The 22,573-nt window shown below is 38.4% G+C and overlaps 1 protein-coding gene across 5 annotated transcripts in view; it reads right to left on the reverse strand.

The window, feature by feature from the left end:
• Window positions 1–22,573, reverse strand: part of FAM118B (family with sequence similarity 118 member B) — a 46,363-nt gene that overhangs the window by 2,448 nt on the left and 21,342 nt on the right. For all 5 annotated transcript variants that reach the window (XM_041773106.1, XM_041773107.1, XM_041773109.1 and 2 more), the window contains 5 exons: window positions 21,964–22,056; window positions 17,339–17,591; window positions 8,612–8,839; window positions 5,756–5,884; window positions 3,855–4,140 (listed from right to left, as the gene is read on the reverse strand). In XM_041773106.1, the coding sequence (XP_041629040.1) occupies window positions 3,855–4,140; window positions 5,756–5,884; window positions 8,612–8,839; window positions 17,339–17,591; window positions 21,964–22,049 (982 nt within the window). In that variant the 5' untranslated portion in view covers window positions 22,050–22,056. Of the gene's footprint in view, window positions 1–3,854; window positions 4,141–5,755; window positions 5,885–8,611; window positions 8,840–17,338; window positions 17,592–21,963; window positions 22,057–22,573 lie in introns of those variants that run through there.

Here is a 22,573-nt window from a genome sequence, read left to right on the forward strand (position 1 = left end):
TCAAATCACAAACTCTGCTGACCATTTTAATAAAGCTCTTTGGCCATACTGAAAAATCTTTCATTTTTAAAAATTCAGAATTCAGATAGAGATAACTCTGGGGAAAACTGTTTTGGGAGGAAGCCCGTGAAACTAAGAAAAGAATGTGTGCCACTCTACAATACTTCTGATGCTTTTTGTCAAGAAAAGAATTCATTTAACAGCAACAGCTGTCCGAGGGGATTTTGTTATTTTTAATTTTAGCAACTTTCTTGGGTAGAAGATCTCAGAACACAGATCAAAAGAAATATGCAAAGCTTGGGTAGGGTACCTTTTATTTAATGAAAACAGAGTATGTATAATGGAAAAGCCTACTGCAAGTCCTAAGCATGGGCTGACAAAAGAATCTGAGATCCTGTAGGACAGCAAAAAATGTATCTCCAAGAAAGAATAGCAAATTGTTTTCACAAAAGCGATAAACCCAAAGGTTTTTTTTTTGAAAGGGTTTTATAAAAACCATAAAGATCTTAGAAAAGAACCCAGGCAGTAACCTCTCTGACATTGTCTGTAGCAACTTTTTTCTAGACGTGTTTCCTGAGACAAAGGAAAACAAAAGCAAAATCAATATATAATTGGGTCTACCTCAAAATAAAAGGCTTCTGCACAGTGAAGAGAACAATCAGCAAAACTGAAAGACAACCTACTGAATGGGAGAAGACACTTGTAAACGGCATATCTAATGAAGGATTAGTATCCAAAATATATAAAGAATAAAACTCAAGACCCAAAAAACAATCCCGTTAAAAAATGGGCAAAAGACATGAACAGGTATTTCCCCAAAGAAAACATTCAGATGGCCATTCAGATAAATGAAAACATGTTCATCACTTACTCTAAGGCAAATGCAAATCAAAACTATAATGAGGTTATTACCTCACACCTATCAGAATGGCTAAAATCAACTATAAAAGAAGTAACAGGTGTTGGCGAGGATATGGAGAAAAAGGAATCCTCATGCACTGTTGGTGGGAATGCAAACTGCTGCAGCCACTGTGGAGAACAGTATGGAGGTTCCTTAAAAAAGTTTTAAAAGTTTTTTTAAAAGTTTTTTTTTTTTAATTTAATTTAATTTATTTATGATAGGCACACAGTGAGAGAGAGAGAGGCAGAGACATAGGCAGAGGGAGAAGCAGGCTCCATGCACCGGGAGCCTGACGTGGGATTCGATCCCGAGTCTCCAGGACCGCGCCCTGGGCCAAAGGCAGGTGCCAAACCGCTGTGCCACCCAGGGATCCCCTAAAAAGTTTTTTAAAAAGTTAAAAACAGAACTACCTTATGGTCCAGCAATTGGACTTCTGGGTAAATACCCAAGGAATAGGAAACACTACTTCAAAGGGATGCCCTTATGTTTATAGGAGCGTTATTTAAATAGCCAAGATATGGAAGCAGCCTACATGTCTATCAATAGATGATGAATGGATAAAGAAGAGGTGGTATATATACACAACGGAATATTACTCAGCTATAAAAAAGAATGAAATCTGGCCATTTGCAATGATATAGATAGAGCCAGAGAGTATAAATGCTAAGTGAAATAAGTCAGAGAAGGACAAATATCATAGGATCTCACTCATATGTGTAATTTAAGAAACAAAATAAATGAACAAAGGTGAAGGGGGAAGAAACAAATGAAGAAACAGATTCTTTAAGATTTTATCTATTCATAAGAGAGGGGCAGAGACACAGGCAGAGGGAGAAGCAGGCTTCCTGCAGGGAGCCTGACCTGGGACTCGATCCCAGGACCCCGGCATCATGACCTGAGTTGAAGGCAGACGCCGGATCACTGAGCCACCCGGCCATCCCAGGAAACAGATGCTTAACTACAGAGAACCAAGCAGGTTACCAGAAGGGAGGTAGGTGAGGGGATGGTGAAATAGGTGATGGGGATTAAGAAGTGCACTTGTTGTGATAAGCACCTGATATTGTATGGAAGTTGTGAATCATACTGTATACCTGAAACTAATACTACACTGTAAGTTAACTAACTGGAATTAAACACATTTTTAAAAAGGGAATTTCTAAAGTTTTCTGGAGAAATGGCTGATATAGTTTTTAGTGTTCAGTTATGGGGATGTCTTTTATACATCTTGTTCCATCAAAGCACAGCCATTGATAGAGTTTGTGGAATTTCTCATTACAGGAGAATTCCTCTTGAAGCAACCTGACTCAGAAAAGAAATCAGGGAATAATATTAGGTTTAGGAAAAGTTTTCTCTGTATTAAATTACTGTACTTTATTAGCCCCCTACAATGCATTCGGATTGACAATAAAAATACATATTAACATACAACTTTTAAGAATATATACTACACAACAGCAAAGTTTTAAAAAGCATTCTTCAATTTAAGCTGATACCAAGTTTTACATTTTGTAGGGTTATTGGGAACTTGCCTGGAACAATTAATAAACTGAACTTTGGCTTTGTTAGAACCTGGAGCTAAAATGATACAGAACTGTTACCCCTAACATCTATCTTTAACAGTTTCTTTTCTTTTTTTAAAATTATTTTACATATTTATTCATGAGAGACACACAGAGAGAGGCAGAGACACAGGCAGAGGGAGAAACAGGTTCCCTGCAGGGAACCCGTTACGGGATTTGATCCCAGGACACTGGGGTCATGCCCAGAGCCAAAGGCAGACACACTCAACTTCTGAGCCACCAAGGCGTCCCTATCTTTAACAGTTTCCAAATAGTATTTAATTTTTTTCCTAGTTATAAAGATAATACATAATTACTGTCAAGAATGCTAGCACAGGCCAGCCCCGGTGGCGCAGTGGTTTAGCGCCTCCTGCAGCCTGGGGTGTGATCCTGGAGTCCCAGGATCGAGTCCCACATCGGGCCTCCTGCATGGAGCCTGCTTCTCCCTCTGCCTGTGTCTCTCTGCCTCTCTCTCTCTCTCTCTGAATAAATAAATAAATCTTAAAAAAAAAATTATAAAAAAAATGCTAGCACAGAAACAAATTACTTAAAAAAACCCTAAACCCCAAAACCAAAAAAAAAAAAAAAAAGCCTTAAATCCTATCACAGAAAGATAATCATAGTTAACTTGTCATTCTAGATATTTTTGAGAAATGTCTATCTGTGCACACACAAACAAAAACAGAATACATCTAAAATTTTGTACAAGTGGATTATGTGGCATTTACAACCTCATGTTCTTTACTCTCAATATTATGTCTCTGATGTCTTTTTGGGCATCTTAAGGCTTTATTGTGTTTCATCAATTAAATAAATGCTGATATACTTACAGAATCCCCATTAACGTGAATACTTTAGGTTGCTTCCATATTTTTTGCCATTATATTCTCACACCTGTATCTCTATGCAATTGTGTAGTATAATTGTGCAACTGTCTATCTCCTTAGGAGAAATTTCTAAGATAAATTGTAGCAAGTGGGATTTCTGGGTCAAAAGTTTTCTTTGAAAAGAAAATTTTCAAATTTTGAACATATTCCAAACTTCTGCTTCAGAAAAGCTGTACTAACTACCTTCCCATCAACACTACATGAATATATTTATTTCCTCATAGCTATAGTCACAACTGGGTAATCCTTCTTTATGATTTTGAAATCTAAGTTTTTATTGCATTTCACTGATCATTATTGAGACTGAATATTTTTTCCTTCTTCCTATTTCTATATTGAACTGCTGGAATATGCTTCTGTCCTCTTTCCTATTATCCAAATGGCATTTTAGTCTAACCGGAAGCCTGACCGTGACCTCCCTTCATAATATGGTTGGGATTATATTCCACATCACAAATACATAAAGGGCTGAAGAGCTACTGCACTCAGTCTCAAGATGCATCTTACCTGATCTCCCCCGCGTGGAGATCTCACATGTCAGGCGCTTGAAATATTCTGGGAGATCAGCATATTCATTTCCATAGGAGATAACTTTAATTCCTTTGTCCAGCATGTTCTCTCGGAGCTTCTTGAACTCATCCACGTCTCCTCTCCGAACCAACATGAAATGTTCTAAGTCAGATTTATGCTTTACAGCCTCCAGAAAAAGGGCTTGGAAAGTGGTGTCATCCACAGTCCAGCCGCAGCCCAAGAAAAGAAACGACTTGTTTTCGTAGAGTTTCTGAATCTCTCTCTTGCAGGAAAAGAAATAACATGTTAATGACTCCATGAAGACACACATAAGGCATGTCCGAAACAGAAAAGTCAGCAGGTCTTAACTACAACATTTAACAGACTGTGATGACCAATTAACCACCATTTAAGAGGGTATATTCATCCCACGAAGGAGTCTGATCCTATTTTTTCATTCCTAGAACTTGATGACTGGTCTAAAATTTTATCTTTACCTGCATTCTACCGGTCTCTCTTCAGGCTATCACTGGGCAGGCCTGGTTACCGGCTATACAGTTTGTCAGATCCAGAGACCAGAAGGCATTGAGAAGTTTTCAATATATTCTACTCTTTCCATTTTCTGGATCATATTTTCCCTTTTTGATTTACACACTGAACCACAGATCACCAGAGAAGACAATCCCATCACCAGATTTGCCTGCCCCCCCCCCAAAAAAAGTCTACATACTTACAACATCAATATGTATGTGTGTATCTGTACCTATATATGCGTATACGTATACATAAAAACATTAGAAATGATTCTGCTTGGGACACCTGGGTGGCTCAGTGGTTGAGTGTATGCCTTTGGCTCAGGGCCTGATCAGGCTCCCTGTGAGAAGCCTCCCTCTCCGTTTCTCTCATGAATAAATAAAATCTTTAAAAAAAAAAGGCAGGGGGATGCCTGGGTGGCTCAGCAGTTGAATGTCTGCCTTCAGCCCAGGGCGTGATCCCAGGGTCCTGGGATCGAGTCCCATATTGGGCTCCCTGCATGAAGCCTGATCCTCCCTCTGCCTATGTCTCTGCCTCTCTCTCTCTCTGTGTCTCTAATAAATAAATGAATAAAACCTTAAAAAAATTATTCTGCTTAAGGGATCAATCACTCAATGTCAACGATAGATGCAATTAAAACACACGTCAGGGAAAGTATAGGTGAAAAAATGTTCTGTATGCTTTAGAGAGTATCACATTTTCCCGTCTTTCTTTTGCTGCACTATGTAAAGATACTATCACTCTAAGTGACCCCATCCTGAAAACAGCCAGTATATGCTGTTCTCAGAGTTGGGGGCCAGTGAATTTTCCCCACATGTTGGGGAATGTTAGAGTGTGCTTCTGGTGCTAGAGAGCACTCTACACACACGTATGAACAAGCCTAAAACTTGTATCCCCAAAAAGCAACAAACTTTTTCACAAAGGTTTTTTTTTTAATCCTGCCTAAAATTAAAAAAATATTTTTGCACTGAGCCACAAGTGTGATAATTTAATATAAGCCCATTACCATTCATATACAGTGTCTTTAGAATGTATGTTCTACGAGTGACTGGTCAGTAAAAGGTGCATATGTTGTTACTGGCAGAGGGGTTTAATACTATCATAAACCAAACAATGAAGGATAATAATGCAAGGATGATTCCAAGGACAGAGGGTCAACCAAGAACAAAGTAAAACCCTCCAGCTTGACCCCTGAAGAAATGTTCTACATTTCCTAAGCTAGCATGCAGGACCACAAGCTAAGCAGCACAGAAAGAATGTTTCAACTTCCAATTTTAACTCATGGGGAAAATGTTATACTGTGAAGACCAACTGTATATTCAGAGGTTTCCTGGGAAGGCTTTCTGGAGACCAGCAGCACTCACCATCACTTCAGTGTTCCTGAGCACATTCTGATACCCTGCCGGATGGAGGACAATGCCACTAGGATTGGTGTAGACCCCATGGATGTGTAAGACACTCAGCTTCCGCTTCTCCTGAGCCCACTCTAGAACCTGTATAAGACAAATACAGCTCAACCGAGTTGGCAGGGCTGAGGTTGCTTAAAGCTCCCCACGAGCGTGAGGCTGCTTCACAGACTAGGCTGCTGGTATAACTCTTTATGATTCTGTAAGGGAAGAATGCAAAACCCAGTGTGGACTCAGTTTCCATTCCAGGCACAGCTGCTGGGACTGATGGCAGCATGTCTGGTGATTTCTCTTTGAAAGTAACCATCAAAAACCTAGAAATTACTTGTCATTATTTGTGGAAATGCTAGGGCTCTTACCATGGGTGACAAACATGACAGCTCTGCATGACTACGACTGTTTCAGTAACGATCCCCAAGGAATCAAGCCTCCCTATATCCAGGCCCTGTGTAGTCCCTTTCCACACTTACTCCAGGCTTGGCCATTGGCTTGCTTCAGCCAATGGGGCATTAGCAAACAGGATGCAAGCAACAGCCTGAAAAAAATGCTGCCATGACCCTCATTTCTCTTTTGTTGCTTTTGGAATCTGGCACCACGTAAGTAGCCTTGGCTAGTTTGCTAGAGGTGCGTGCCCTAGACAACTGCCTGCACCAACAGACATGGAAGCAGGGTCATCTGATACCACCAAGCCTTGGTCTAGTCGCCAGATGACGACAGCCACGTGGGTAAAGAACAAAACCAGCAGAACCCCCACCTCACTTCTAAGCTTAGCTCATTCACATTATCACGTGCAAATAAAATGTTTGAAGCCCCAAAGTTTTGGGGTGGTTGTTTATGCAGTTGATAAGCAACAGAAGAATCACTTCAGTTCCCTGAGTTACCTAAAAGGCTACCAATGAAGAACAATCATTTAGATGACAATGAGGAAAAACGGCCACCTGGATGCCACCATTCCATTTTCTCAAGGAATTGAGAAACCATAATTTCATTCTCATGACATTCTAAGGAAATGAGGTATGGGTTAGGAAAAATAGTGAGGAGGCACAGAGATGCTGAATGTTACTAGGCCCCATTCTAACCATCTGTCAATGGCTCTATCTACGAGATCTCAATACCGCCCTCTTGTGGACTAAAACTACAAAGCAAATCTTGAGGTTCCACGATGAAAATGCTAAAGAGGGACCCTGGTTGGCTCAGTGGATTAAGCATCTGCCTTTGGCTCAGGTCATGATCCCAGGGTCCTGGAATGGAGCCCTGCATGGGGCTCCTTGTTCAGCAGGGAGCCTGCTTCTCCCTCCTGCTCCCCCTGCTTGTGCTAAGTAAATAAAATCTAAAAAAAAAAAAAAAAAATGCAAAAGAAAGGAGCGAGTCTGAGAAATACCCTTAACTTTGAAAAGGCCCTTATGCTTCTATTGCTGCTCATAATCTTAGGAGATTATATCAGAAACATCACAGAAGTTGTATCTTGCCATTAACTTCTGAATTTCATTCAATCATCTATGGATTCAGAAAAGTATTTACTGAACACCTGCTACATGGCAAGTACTGTATTAGATGTTAGGGTAAGAAGGGCTGACATGGTATCTGTGAAAATGCAGTAGCTATTTCCATGAAATAAACAGCGAGAAAACAAACCAAGATAAAAACTGAAAGTTACAGTAAGTGCCATGAAACAAATGGGCAAAAAAATAAGGACAGGTCCCTTCAAAAAATATAAGGGTCAGAGAGGCCCTCTTAGAAGTGATACTTGAGACTTACATGTGAAGAAGGAGCTTACCATACAAAGCATGGGCTTATTAGTAAGTAGAAAACATGCCAACCAGAGATAACAGGTCTTCACGGCACCATTTCTTTAACTTTTATTTCTTTTTAAAATTTAATTTCAAGGTCAGCAAAATCACAAGAACAGTATTGTAGCTACTACTCTGGCAGAGGCAGCACTGTGACAATAAATGCCAGTGGGTAAATCAGTTTTCTATCCAAACTCTATTTATCTGGGCTCTAAGTTGAACACAAAGGCAGGCTTCTTGGAAAACAAAGTGGAGAAGGAAAATTGCAAAAATGCAAAGCAGGACAAACAAGACTTAGTGGCATTTTACAACCTGTTTTTTTCTTCTTCAAACACTGTCTCTGACATCTTTTTATGGCAATGAAAATATTTTCCCTTTCATGGCTTCACCGTATTTCATCAATTAAATACAAGTTAGTATATCTACAATCCCCTATTGGTGCTAAAGTTCAAATTACAAACTCAAATGACCATTTTAATAAAAAAGCCTTATGTTGTTAGTTGACAGATCAACAGCTATAATTCAATATTATGGTAAATGGCTTATGTATAGCGTAGGCTATATTAAAAATAACAAAACAAAACTCTCTTGAGGTTCCTACTGAACATTAATTAACTTCAACCCAGCTATCACTTGGCTTGAAAGTTGCTCTTCAGACATAATAGTTTTCATACATTTCCAATAGAGGGCATGAAGAATATATCGTAAGAAAGAACCCTAAATCAGTATTATACTTATCTGATATTAGCAAATCTTAAGGAGATCTTATGGCTCAAATGACTTCCTATAACTTTGCTCTGACATTGCGTGAAATTGTCAAAACTCACAGAACACTTTTAAGAGCTGTGAATTTGACTGTATTTTATCTCAAAAACCAAAACTAAAAATCCAACTACGGACAAGAATCTTCCTTTCTACCTCAACATACAAGCCAGCAGTGCACAATATACCAACTAGAAAACACTTTTTCTGATGAAGATACAACTCACTAGCCTAAAAAAGAGATTATTCCTTTACTTTTTACCTTTTTCTCATCAGTAAGGTCAAGGGATTCAAGTTGCTTTCCCTGATCTGCTGCATACAGTTCCAGGAGATTATCAAAATTTGTAGTTAATACCAGGGCTCCATTTTCCATCAGGTGGAGAACTGACTGAAGGAGCTGTTTTCCAGAATCTTCCATCTTTGACTCCAAGTCATCAAATACTTCATATAAACAGTCCTTGAAAAATGTGGATCGAACATTACTAGTTCGCTGGGGAGGGATTGGAGAGAGAAAAATTAATTCCATGTGTTTTGGTAGGCCTTTTGTTTTAATTACAATAATATAGCAAAATTTTGAAGAACACTTGTACTTAAAATAAGGATAAAATATTGTCTACTTCAGAGAGTTACAATAAGAAAAACAGGATGAAACATGGCCAAGTGCTTATTAGCACAATGCCTAGCACATAGTAAGTGATCAGTACTATTACATCATATGCAAATAAGCATAAGATCTCCAAATAAGCAAGTTTATAGATTGAAGAAAATGGCCTTGTTCAGGAGATGTGAGTTACTACCAGGACTAAAGAACTGGGGTGGAAAGCACAGCACCTACTACCCTCTAATTAGGCCTCAGATAAAAAGACAATATTTTCTGCTAAATTTTCCTCATCCAGGGAATAACCAATAAAAGACAGCTAGCTCTAAAATGTGCTTAATGTCTCTTTTTCTAATTCTGGGTATATTTTATGGTTGTTGATAGATTTAGGAAAAACAGCTTACCTTCTCCCTGCCTGTTTTTTCCCCCTAGCATAATTCAGGAGTTTGTTCACAGGTATGCTAGGAAAAATACTTGCATATAACAAAGGTTATCCAAAATCTGCATTTTGTATCTGTTTTTAAAAATACCAAACACTAATCAGCTCTAAACAGACTTCCTCCTTCTTTACATATAGTTTATGAGTAAGTGCTTTCCCAGTTTCATTCTGAGTGTACGTAAGTATCACGAGGACTAATGAGGAAACAGAATACAAAACCTCAGGTAGGAAGACGGTTTTATAACTTAGAAGACAAAGTGGCCCCAGGGACACAGGATTTTCAAGTGGGAACCTAACTGTGTAATGTGCTGTAAAAAATTTCTGATCCCTATCTTGTTCCTGCAAATACCACCCCATTAAGTAGTATCAGAGCAAGGATCAGTTCATAAAGCTCCCAATACTTCCCAAACTCCAAGTAACCACACTTAGTTGCTAGACATGTGGATACTGAGCTCCTTCTGTTTTTCCTCAAAGATGTTCCCCTATCTTAATGGCACAATGCCCAGAGAAAGTCCTGTTTCCATGGAACTGCGTAAGCAGATTCATAAGATATACTTCCATTTGCCAAATTCCTTTCCTAATTTTCAAGTATTTTATAAACCTACCCAGTCTTTAAATTATACCTACAAAATAAAAAGGTAAATATTTAAACACTGGAAAACTAGAACACAGAGGTGAAACAGTACCTCTGTTTGGTGGTGACATAGCTTGGAGTTTATCTGGTCTGTCAATCACTATTCCATGCAACATCTACAACTAGACAGGCTTCTCATTATACCTTGTTGTCAGTGGGCTCAAAGATTCTCTTCTAGTGCTAAATAGGTGGCATAGCTCATATTTATGTGGCTAAGAATGTGCGTCATGTTTAACTTGTCCATTTTCATTATATAATGGCATTAAGTAATTACATGACATATTAGCAGCTCATAGGCAACCAAATGTTCAATCAAAATGAATGATCAGAAATAGTGAAAAATTTACAACTATACTTACTGAATTTTACCACATACATGAATCATCAAAAATATGATGTCCCTTTAATGTCTACCAAAATAACTCATTTACCCTACAGTCTTACAATCCCATTTCTGGGACTATATCGCACAGACACACTACAAACAAATGAAATGACATATACAAGGTTATCACTGCTCTGTTATCTGTAGTAGTAAAAGACTGGAAACAAGCCATGTATCTGTGTGTGGAGACTGAAATGGCCAAGAACCAACATAAAGGAGGCTGGTATGGGAAGATCTCTAGGATATACTCTTAAGTAAAAGAAACAAGGTGCCAAACAATATGTTTAGAATGCTACCTCTTGACATGGGGGATGGAAGAGGTATTGAGATAGAATAAATCTAGTCCTATTTGCTTGTTTTGCAAAAAAGGAGTACTGAAAGGATACTCAGAAAGCTAGTACGATCAATAAAAATACAAAGAAATGGTTAAAAAAAAAAAAAGCTAGTACGAGTGGCGATCTATGGGAGAGGGGTGAGTATGGCAGAGGAAGTAGACAAAGATATGGCAGGAGTGAGAGGTTGCAATGTATGTAAACCTTTTTTCATCATTTTCATTTCTGTAATGTGCATAAATAATAACTATTCAAAAAAAGCAAAACTAAGCTTAAAGTTAAACAATAACTATGGTGATTTTTAAGAACTTCCCTGTTGTGTTTTATGTCTTCCTTTTGTACTCTGATTCATACACAGAGTTATACAACACCATATCCCAGCACCAGTTTAATCATTACACACACAGATAAAAATACCTGAGTATACAATCAGGTAATCATGGGTGTGGAATATTTTCTTGCTTCTAAGGGAAGAAATACAAAAGGTTAAAAAGCCTGGGAAGAAATGTTTTAAGTCACTTATTCTAGTTTTTCTATTTCTTCGAGTTATTACATCTTGCATATCAACGCAGAGAGTTGTAACTGTGCAGATTTCCTCAGGCTTAAAACGAACATCTCTCTCCTGAAATATGTGACGCTAGAACTAAATTTCCCACCAGTAGCCTAAGCAAAGACAAAGGAATGAAAACAAACAAGGAGGTTCCATAGTCAAAAGGAAATGCCAAACTCCCACACAATTTTACGGACATTTTCTTATTCGTTTAAAACAGTGAACTGAATCCAATGCTACTTCATTTCCTTCTACTCTTAACTCTCTTCTTTCTGACCCCAGATACAGTAAAAACAAAATCCTGACTCTTTCCCACCATTGTTATTCACATTTATAGTGCACTATGTGCCAAATACTTTATACACATTAGCTCACTTTTTCTTCACCTGACTTAAGTGGTGTTAGACCAATTTTACAGGTGCAAAAAGATTCTGAAAACTTAAGTGATTTTCCCAGGGTTGTAGTGCATTTAAATGGCAGAGTCTGATTCTGGACTCCAAGTTCTCTGGACTGAATGCACAATGTCATCCCCCTACTAGAAGAAACTGGCTCAGTAGATAGGCCTATTAACCCTGCCATATTACTGCTGTTTTATTCTTTAAATGACAATAAAAGGACAGTTTTAAACATATGTAAAAGTAAAAAGACTATAAAACCGTGTATATACCCATCACCCATTTTCAGTCATTATCACACAGGGCCAATCTTATTTAACCTAAATTTCCCTCCAACATACCCCTGCCACCCTCTCCCCTTGAACAGATTTTTTCTGAAGCAATTCCCGTGCATCATACTTCTTGCACCTACTTCAATTAGAATTTATAAAATAAAACGTTAACTGAGATACTACCTATTACACCTAAAAGAAAAAAGCAGTAATACTAATTCCTATTTATTTTGTAAAGATTTTACCTATTCATTCACAAGAGACAGAGAGAGAGAGAGGAGGGAGAGGCAGAGACACAGGCAGAGGAAGAAGCAGGCTCCATGCAGGGAGCCCGATATAGGACTCCATCCCGGGGACTCCAGGATCACACCCTGGGGCGAAGGCAGGCGCCAAACCGCTGAGCCACCCAGGCGTTCCTTTTATTTTTATTTCAAAAAGATTTTCTTTATTTACTTGACAGAGAGAGCGTGCACAAGCAGGGGAGGGGACCAGCCAAGGAAGAAGGGGGAAGCAGGCTCTGGGATTATATAATGAGCAGAAGGCAGATGATTAACCGACAGAGCCATCCAGGTATCTCATATTAATTCCTTAATATCAAATACTCAGTGTTCAAATTTTCCCAAACGTGTGTGTATTTCAAAGCCTTGGTTTGCCTGTAATTTTTTTTTTCTTACATATCCTCTATTAAAGTGGTTTACAAAATGTGGCCTGTGGACCTTGTGGATCTCTAAGATTCTTTAAGGAATCTGCAAAGTAAAATTGTTTTCATAATAACGTTAAGGTAATTTTTGTTTTTTAAACTGTGCTGATATATGCACTGATGGTACAAAAGCAATGGCGGGTAAAAACTGCTGGTGACTTAGTGTGAATCAAGACAGTGAAACCAAGCTGTGCCCAAAATCACTGCATTCTTCACCACCAAAAACATATAGAAAGAAAAAAAAAAAGTCCAGTTTCACTTAAGAATGTCCTTAATGAAGTAGTAAAAATTATTATGTTAAATCTTGACCCTTGGGTGCCTGGGTGGCTCAGTGGTTAGGCATCTAACTTCAGCTTAGGTCATGATGCTGGGGTCCTGGGATCAAGTCCCTCATCAGGCTCCCTGTAGGGAGCCTGGTTCTCCCTCTGCCTATGTCTCTGCCTCTCTCTGTGTCTCCCATGAATAAATAAATAAAATCTTTAAAAATAAAAAAAAAATAAAATTTTTTAATAAAAAATCCTTAAAAATCTTTAAGTAAATCTTGACCCTTGAGCATATGTCCTTTTAAAATATGCACAAAGCACTTCTGCCACAGACTGAAATATGATGGTTGTCTCCAGGCAAAATACTTGTGTGATTGAATTGTAAGCTCAACAATGCACGTTTTTTCATCAAACACTATTTTTATTTGAACAAATGATAGACAAACTATAGTTATTCAGATTTGGGCATTCTCAGGCATTTTTGCAAAAATAAACAAAGTGGAGTCTGCCATTTTGAGGAAAACAACTGAGGACTGCTGCCATGGTTGCCAATGACAAAAGTTGAGCTTTCATCAAAATCAGAAGTAAAAAATTTATTTAAATTCAATTTACTTAACATATAGTGTTTTATTAGTTTCAAGGATAGAACTTAGTGATTCATCAGTTGCATATAACACCCAGTGCCCATTACATCACATGCCCTCCTTAATGCTCATCACCCAGTTATCTCATCCCTTCACCCACCTCCCTTCCAGCAACCCTCAATTTGTTTCCTCTAGTTAAGAGTCTCTTAGGGTTTACCTCCCTCTCTGTTTTTATCTTATTTTACTCCTCCTTCACTTCTATGATTGTTTTGTTTCTTAGATTCTACCTATGAGTGAGATCATATGGTATCTGTCTTTCTCTGACTTATTGCACTTAGCATAATACCCTCTAAGTTCCGGGGCGCCTGGATGGCTCAGTTGGTTACATAGCTCCCTTTGGCTCAGGTCATAATCCTGGGGTCCTGCGATCAAGCCCTGCATCGGGCTTCCCTGCTCACTGGGGAGTCTGCTCCTTCCTCTCCCTTGGACCCTCCCCCCCTGGCTTGTGCTCTCTCACATGCATGCACACTTTCTCTTTCAAATGAATAAAAAGCATAATACCTTCTAGTTCTATTCAGATCGCTGCAAAAGGCAAGATTTCATTTGTTTTGATGGCTAATATTCCATATGTAATGGAATAGATATATATATATATATAATGGAATGGATAAAGAAGACATATTTATATATCTATTTATCTGTCGATGGACATCTGGGCTCTTTCTGTAGTTTGGCTATTTTGGACATTACTGCTATAAACACTGGGGTGCATGTGCCCCTCTGAATCACTATTTTTGTATCCTTTGGATAATACCTAGTATTGCAATTGCTGGGTTTTAGCAGAGTTCTATTCTTAACTTTCTGAGGAAATTATTACATAATATATATTATTATATTTCTGAGGATATATTATGAGACAACAATTTTGTGTTTTTTTAAGACATAAAAAGTTTTCTTTCCTCTTTGTTCTCAAGTGCATCATATATTCATATAGCCACTCTCACTTTCTGATTAGGGTTTAGATTAAAATGTTTTTCAGCCTTTTATTTTTAACAGCTCTACTGAGATAAAATTCTCATAACATATAATTCACCTATTTCAAGTGTAAATTCAATGATTATTTATAGATTCAGATAATGCAACTGTCACCACAGTCAATTTTAGAACATTTCATCATATCAAAAAGAAGCCACATACTCTTTAAATATCACCCTGCCCTCCATCCGTGCTCCAGTCCTCGGCAGCTACTAATGTACTTTGTCACTAACAGATTTCCCTCTTCTGGACATTGTGTATGAATGGAATCATCTATGTGGTATGTGGTCTTTTGTGACTGGCTTCCATTATACTAAGGGTCTTTCATATCACAGCACGTTATCAGCATTGAATTCCCTTTTACTGGCAAGTAGTATTCCATTGTATGAATATGCCATGTTTTGTTTATCCACTTGATAGTTGATGGACACCTGGTTTATTTCCACCTTATGCCTATTATGAATACTGCTATCAATATTTGTTTGTAAGTTTCTGTGTGGACATATGTTTTCATTTCTCTAGGGCACATCTAGAAATGGAACTCCTGGGTAAGATGGTAACTCTATATTTAATTGAGGAACTGCCAGACTGTGCTCTGCATTGTCTGCACCATTTCACAATCCTAGGAGTGTATGAGGGTTTTAATTTCTCCACATCCTTGTCAACACTGAACTATCTGACTTTCTTGACTCGAGCCATTTAAGTGCATGTGAAGTTGGTGGTTTTGATTTACATTTTTCTAATGACTACTGAAGTGGAGCATCTTTTCATGTGTTCATTAGCCACTTTACTTGGAACAATGTCTATTCAAATCCTTTGCTATTTAAAAACTGAATTGTCTTTTTATTATTAATTTATAATAGTTCTTTATAGTCTCTGGATACCATACCCTTAGAAGGTATATGAATTGCTAATATTTTCTCCTGTTCTGGGGGAACTGTCTTTTTACTTTCCTTATAGTGTACTTTGAACCTAACAGCTTTTACGTTTGGTAAAGTGAAGTATATCTATTGTTTCTTTTGCTAGTTGTGCTTTTGGTGTCATATTTTTAAAAACTGCTGCCAGATCCAAAGTCATGAAGACTGAAATCTATTTTCTTCCACAAGTTTTATAGTTTCAGCTCTTATATTTAGGTCTTTAAACCATTTTGAGTTAATTTTTGTATACGGTATGAGACAGAGGTCCCATGACCTCTTTAAAGTCTACTAATTAGGGACACCTTGGTGGCTCAGTGGTTGAGCATCTGCCTTTGGCTCAGGGCATGATCCTGGGGTCCCAGGATTGATTCTTGCATCAGGCTCACTGTGAGGAGTCTGCCTCTCCCTCTGCCTGTGTCTCTGCCACTCTCTTTGTCTCTCTCAGGAATAAATAAAATCTTAAAAAAAAAGAAAATCCTAATTTTTTACAATATTCTAGATTAGTAACAATTTATCACAACTAAGGACAAAGAAATGAAAAGAGGAAGTAAAAGGTACTACGTTTCTGAAATGAATCATGAACCAAGAGGAAATTACTTTTAAGTGGCTCTCTTTTAGGCTAATTCTTAATGACACGTTTTCCTTATAGGTCCTACGGCCTAGGAGGAGGGAGTGGGAACCAACTAATAATTACTTTATAAAAAGTTATATTTTTTCCAAAAAATATACAATTTATTAAGATTTAGAATATGCTCTGGCTACTCTATTATTTTTAAATATATCTTAAATTAACTCTGATTTTTTTTTTTTAAGATTTTATTTATTTATTCATGATAGACGTAGAGAGAGAGAGAGAGAGAGAGAGAGAGACAGGCAGAGGGAGAAGCAGGCTCCAGGCCGGGAGCCCGAGGTGGGGCTCGATCCCGGAACTCCAGGATCACGCCCTGGGCCAAAGGCAGGCGCCAAACCGCTGTGCCACCCAGGGATCCCCTGAACTCTGATTTTTGAAGGCAATCTGAAGACAATGCAAGAAGGCCCTTATCATTCATGAATTGGTATCCAACTAAGTTTGACAAACAAGACAAAATTCTTTATAAATATTTTGAGTGATCACCTTTAAAAGGAACATTAAAAAACCAGTGTTGGAACACCCGGGTGGCTCAGCGGTTTAGCACCGCCTTCAGCTCAGGGCGTGATCCTGGAGTCCTGGGATTGAGTCCCACGTCCGGCTCCCTGCATGGAGCCTGCTTTTCCCTCTGCCTATGTCTCCGCCTCTCTCCCTCTCTCTGTGTTTCTCATGAATAAATAAAATCTTTAGAAACAAACAAAAAAAAAAAACAAAGTGTTGCTTCATTTAAAAAGTGATAAGATTTACCTCCAATCTTTTTGGGGTTCCCTAAAAAGACATGAATGCCAAGGAACAATACTTTTATAGTAATGAGTATAGAAAAAGTAAATTCAAAAACACAAATAATGGGACAGTGGTCTCATTTTGGTATATATAAGACCTCAACAACACCATTAACACCATCATCTCACACAGAAAGACAGACACACACATATACACAAATGGATCAAGATAACTACCCTGAACAGGGTCCATAAGCAGACCTTTTGCAGAAGAACCAAATGTTATGCATGCAAATCAGTAAACCAGAGGGGTACCTGGCTGGCTCAACTAGTTAAGCCAACTCTTGATTTCGGTTTGGGTCAGGATCTTGGGGTCCGTGAGATCAAGCCCCATGTGTGTGGAGCCTGCTTAAGATTCTCCCAGCAACCCCGCCAAAATCTATAAGCTCAAAATGAACAACCTTACTACATTCAGCATGTGTGTCATGGTTTCCCCGGAAATATCAAATGCCAGGATACACAGGAGGATACTCACAGGTGAGAGTTTCTGGATAAGGTCATGGGCAACATGGACAAGGTTCTTGTCTTCATGGAGACATTTCTGAAACTTTCTGCTCTCCTCATCTTCTAGAAGATCAAAATCAATGGCAGCATCCAGTAAGGCCTGAATTAAGCCCTTCCAGGATTTCAGGGCTGGAACCTGAGGTGCAACCGCAGCACTAATGCCTGTTCCGATCACCAGCACAAGTTCTCGAGGCTTCTTAGTTTTTAAGCTTGGAAGCAGCTTCCTGATAAAGTCAACCAAATGAAGAGGATTAGGAACATCCAACAGATAAGAGGGACATGGAAAGGCTGTCAAAAATCATGGTTTTCAGCTATCATTTTCATCATTGCAAAGAGGACAAGTACCAGTTTCTGAGACCTCTCCTGCAAGATGACCAGAATATTGGAATGGTTGGGTCGCTCAGTGGTTGAGCATCTGCCTTCGCCTCAGGGTATGAGCCTGGGGTCCTGGGATCAAGTCCCACATCGGGCTCCCCATAGGGGGCCTGCTTCTCCCTCTGCCTCTCTCTGTGTCTCCCATGGATAAATAAATAAAAATCTTAGAAAAAAATAAAAAAGAAGACCAGAATATTGTCCCAGGGCTTGCAGAAAAACCTATATCAGGAATCCTTAAAGGCAATCTTAAAGTCAATTTTCTCCCTCAAAGTTCTCTCAACCTAAGAAAACCCACTAATAGTAGAAAAAGATCCAATTAAATTGCAGCCCAGCTGAGTTCTACTAACTAAATTATATTTTAAACCAATGTTAAATTTCAAAAAACATGGATTCCAGAGAGAAAAGAAATACATACAAATTAAGTTCCTATTTTGAGGGCAGCCTGAGTGGCTCAGTGGTTTAGCACCACCTTCAACCCAGGCTGTGATCCTGGAGACCCAGGATCAAGTCCCACGTCAGGCTTCCTGCATGGAGCCTGCTTCTCCCTCTGTCTGTGTCTCTGCCCCCTCTCCTGGGTCTCTCATGAATAAATAAAATCTTTAAAAAAAATTCCTATTTTGAGAGATATAAAACAAGAGATGAAAGAAAGCCAAAGTTAAGCCCAAATTTTGTAAACACTAATAAGATAAAATTGAACATGACTAAAACTGAGAATGAGACAATCAAATATGGAAACACATTTCACTTTTTGTTCTAGATACCTTCGGGGGGGGGGAGGAGGAGGAGGAGGAGGAGGAGGAGGAGGAGGAGGAAGAAGAAGAAGAAGAAGAAGAAGAAGAAGAAGAAGAAGAAGAAGAAAAGAAAGAAATAAAGAAGAAGAAAAACGAGAAAAACAGAATTCTGAAAACATAGTGTTTCACATTACCTAAAATAAACAAAGAAATAACTATTCAACAGCTATGACCAGAAGCAGAACATAGTCCTTTCTTCCCATGACAAGCACAGAGCTCTGTCTTGGAGAGAGAGCAATGGCACAAGTTCTGTGTTTCAGTTCTCCATCCTCCCCCCGCCCCCCACCTCAATCTGGAAACATGTTAAAATCTGCTTGACATATGTTTACTCACTTTAATTTTTGCTAATAGCAGGTGCTTTCTCAGATATTGCCGTTCTCATTTTTTTTGTCAAAATCAGAGAAAAAGGATTTGGATTTTGGCATAACATAAGAAGCCGTACTTTAAGCCTTGGAAAACCTGTTTTAGGGAAACAAACTTTAGAACTGCCTTCTCTACTTCCAACTCCTGCCTTCAGTCATTTGACAAATATGAAAAACTTATAAAAGTACCAGACACTGTGGTAGGCACTAAGGATGTTTCTATGAATAAAATGAAGTTCCTATCTCAAAAGTTTAGTCTACTGGAAAAGACTGATAATAGATATTAGAAGCAAATGATGAAAATGAGTTTCAGTTCAAGGCAATCAAGATATTGAAACACACACAGAAATATATACTCACAGAAAATTTCTAAAAGGATTCAAAAAAACTGTAAATAGTGGCTAACTCTGGGGATTGAAGAGAATAATGGTTTTTACTTTTCACTTGACTGTGCTGTATTATTTGACATTTTTGCCTCATCCGTTATAGGCTTAAGGTGTAATGTGCCTAATTTAAAATTTCCAGTTAAAAAGGAAAAAAATAACAGTTGTGTTTCACTTTTGATTCTTCCTAAAACCACTAAGTAATTTTTTAGAAGACATAAATTCATAAAAATCAGAACAGGAAAGGATGACAGCAGACAGCACAGGTCAACAAAATTTTAGGAGTTGTAGAGTAAGAGCTGATTCCCTTTATAGAACTTTGGGAATGTTCAAATATATCTGAAGGTGGAAGGGCAGGTGGGGCCAAAACACAGAATTGTTGCATGGCCGTATAAGAAGCAGTTAGAACTCTAGACTGGAGGCGTGCTTTCCACAGAGGTTGAACCACAGGGTTCTGTATTTGAGAACATTGTGCACAGCTTGGGAAATGCAGGTAAATGAAAGCCAGTATGTGAAATATTAAGACTCTCCCCTGCCTCCTTTTCCCAGAGGAAGACTCTCAGATCTTGGCAGTCAACCTTATAACTGTACCTTACTCCTCATCATCTTCTTTTGGGGAAAATGGCCAGCATGAGAGAAAAGACCCACAAATTCTGATAGGTGGGGATTTCTCAGCTACAGAATCTGGCCCATACTTGACACCCACAGTGAAGCCCATCAGTGACCAAGTCCTTGATGCGTATACAGATTTTCCAACTTGTCTCTTTACTCTCTTAAATATGAGCAAAGAAAGGTCACCTTACATTTGAATAAAGCCTCCAATGTGAAAGATACACTTAAACAAACTAGCAGATAGAAAGGAACCTGCAGGAAACAAGCGACAATACAGGAAAGCAAAATGGAAAAGAAAACGGTCTCTCGTACAGATTTTTAAAAAAGAGGCATCTGTGAAACATGAACAGAATGCTATAAAAAAAACAGATGGGCAAACAAAGATTTCTTGGAAATTAAGAACATAATAAAAAATGTTAGATTGGAAGAAAACAAAAAATCTTTGAGAAAGTAGAAGGATAAAAACAAAAGCAATAGAAAAATATAAGAAAACTAGAGTCTTGGGGCACCTAGGTGGCTCAGTTAAGCACTGGACTTTTGATTTCGGATTAGGTCATGATCTCAAGGTCATCAGATCAAGCCCCGCACTGGGCTCTGTGCTGGGTATGGAGCCTGCTTAACATTTTCTCTCTCTCTCACCCCCCAACCCCTCGTGCTCTCATACACACTCTGTCTCTCAAAAAAAGAAAAACTAGAGTCTTACTGCAGAAGGTCCAACATCTAAATACCAAGAGTTTTACAAAGGCACAATATAGAAAAAGTATAAAGGAAATTATCAAATAAGAAAAAATTTTCCAAAGTGAATTATCAGTAGCCAGCTTGGAAGGGTGGCTGATATCTAGACTGATAATCTAGACTCATACGAAGGTATACCAACTGTGAGATTTTTAGGTTGCTAAGAATAAAATAACTATTCTTATGAGCTTCTACTGAGAAAAGCAAAGGTCATATAACACAAAGGATTTGGAATCAGAAGAGTCACTATTCTGGCAGCAACACTTAGCTGCTAGCAGAGAATGAGCAATAATTTCCTAACTCTAAGGACAATGATTTCCTATCCCAATTCTACACTCAGCCAAATCATCAAATAAATGGACAGATATGATAAGGACATTTTCAAATGTCTCCAAAAACACTTCTCTGGTGAATCCTTACTAAGGAAGCATACTGAGAGTGTTTTTCAGCAAAACGAAGGACCACACCAAAAAAGGACAAGACAGTATCCAGGAAAGAGAGGATCCAACACAGGAGACATGTACAAGGAATGTTTGGGGTCATGGGAAAGGAAAGCGGCAACTCTCAGCAATGTAGCAGGCCTGGAGAACAGGAGTCCAGGGGAGGACACTCCGGAAGGAAAAGTCCATCAAAGAAGTCAACTAGTAAATTACTGATGGGTGTTAGCATATCTAAGAGAGGTACTCTTCTGTTCCAGAGTGTGAAGAAACTGACAAGTACACACAAAACAAAGCAAACAAAAAACAAAAAAACAACAAAAAAGGAAAGAGATAATCTTTAATAACTTGGAGGGAAAAATGGACAAAAAAGTATAATCAAGACACTGTTAGGCTCTGCTATAAATACAATTCATACAGTCATATATGTAACTACTAAAAAACTGACAACCAAAAATTGGGATATAAAACACATGGGGGAAGAGTATTTGCTGTGTACGTGGTGGGGGCAATATGTAGGGAGAGGTTTCAGGAGAGCAAGCCTAATCCTAATCTTCCTTAACTGGAAAATAGATAAAACCAAAAAACTAAAGAATAGCAGTATATACACAGCATTTAAAATATGAATGCAGGTATTAGAAGAAACAGATAAAAAAGTTGAAAGTGATTATCTCCAGAGAGGGACAAGGCATTATAAGCTTTGAAGTACTAACTTTTAAATTATGGACATTTATGATCTTGATAAAAACAAAAATTAAATCCAAAATAAAAACAATTTTTAAATGAAGGTCAATATTAATTTGTAAAAACAACTGGGATGTAGGGCAAGTTTGTTATTTTTTGTCATCTACCATTAATGGTAATTTACTAAATGTTCCTCGGATTCCCTTCCCTTGTTTACCTGGGCTTTTTGGTGGGGGGTGCGCCATCACTGAAGAATCCAAGAATCTTGTCTATATCAGAGGCCTGGCTCCCTGTAGAAGCCATCCAGTTTCTAAAATAGATTAAACACCACAGACCACAATTAGATCTGTAATATATACCATTCAAAATAGCACACACGTTAAACAGTTTTCACGAGCTGTATACCCTAAAGGTGTTCTAGAGGTATTCCCTGCTCAACAGAGATTCATTAATTAATGAGCATGCCGAACTTAAAGAATTAAATTCATCTCAAAGACATTAACCTTGAAATTATGACTTTCGTGCTCGATACTGTCATCCGGTTTCTGTTCCTGAAGGTTCTCCCTACCCCCTATCACCTCTCCTCAAAACAAAACAAAACAAAACAAAACAAAAATCAAGGTCAATTCATGTCAATTACTGGCTATCACTTTGTGGAGCCTAAGAGACACCTGCTATTCTCCCTTGATACAGGCTTGGGAAGACCTAGAGGATAAAAACAATCCGTGGATAAGTGTGCTAATAGCCCCCAATTACCATTTACTATCAGCTAAAGAAATCACTTAGTCAAGAACAGAACAATCAATACTAATTTGCTGATTGTTAGA

This window comes from Vulpes lagopus, chromosome 10 (assembly GCF_018345385.1).
Source record: "Vulpes lagopus strain Blue_001 chromosome 10, ASM1834538v1, whole genome shotgun sequence".
NCBI classification, from domain to species: domain Eukaryota; kingdom Metazoa; phylum Chordata; class Mammalia; order Carnivora; family Canidae; genus Vulpes; species Vulpes lagopus.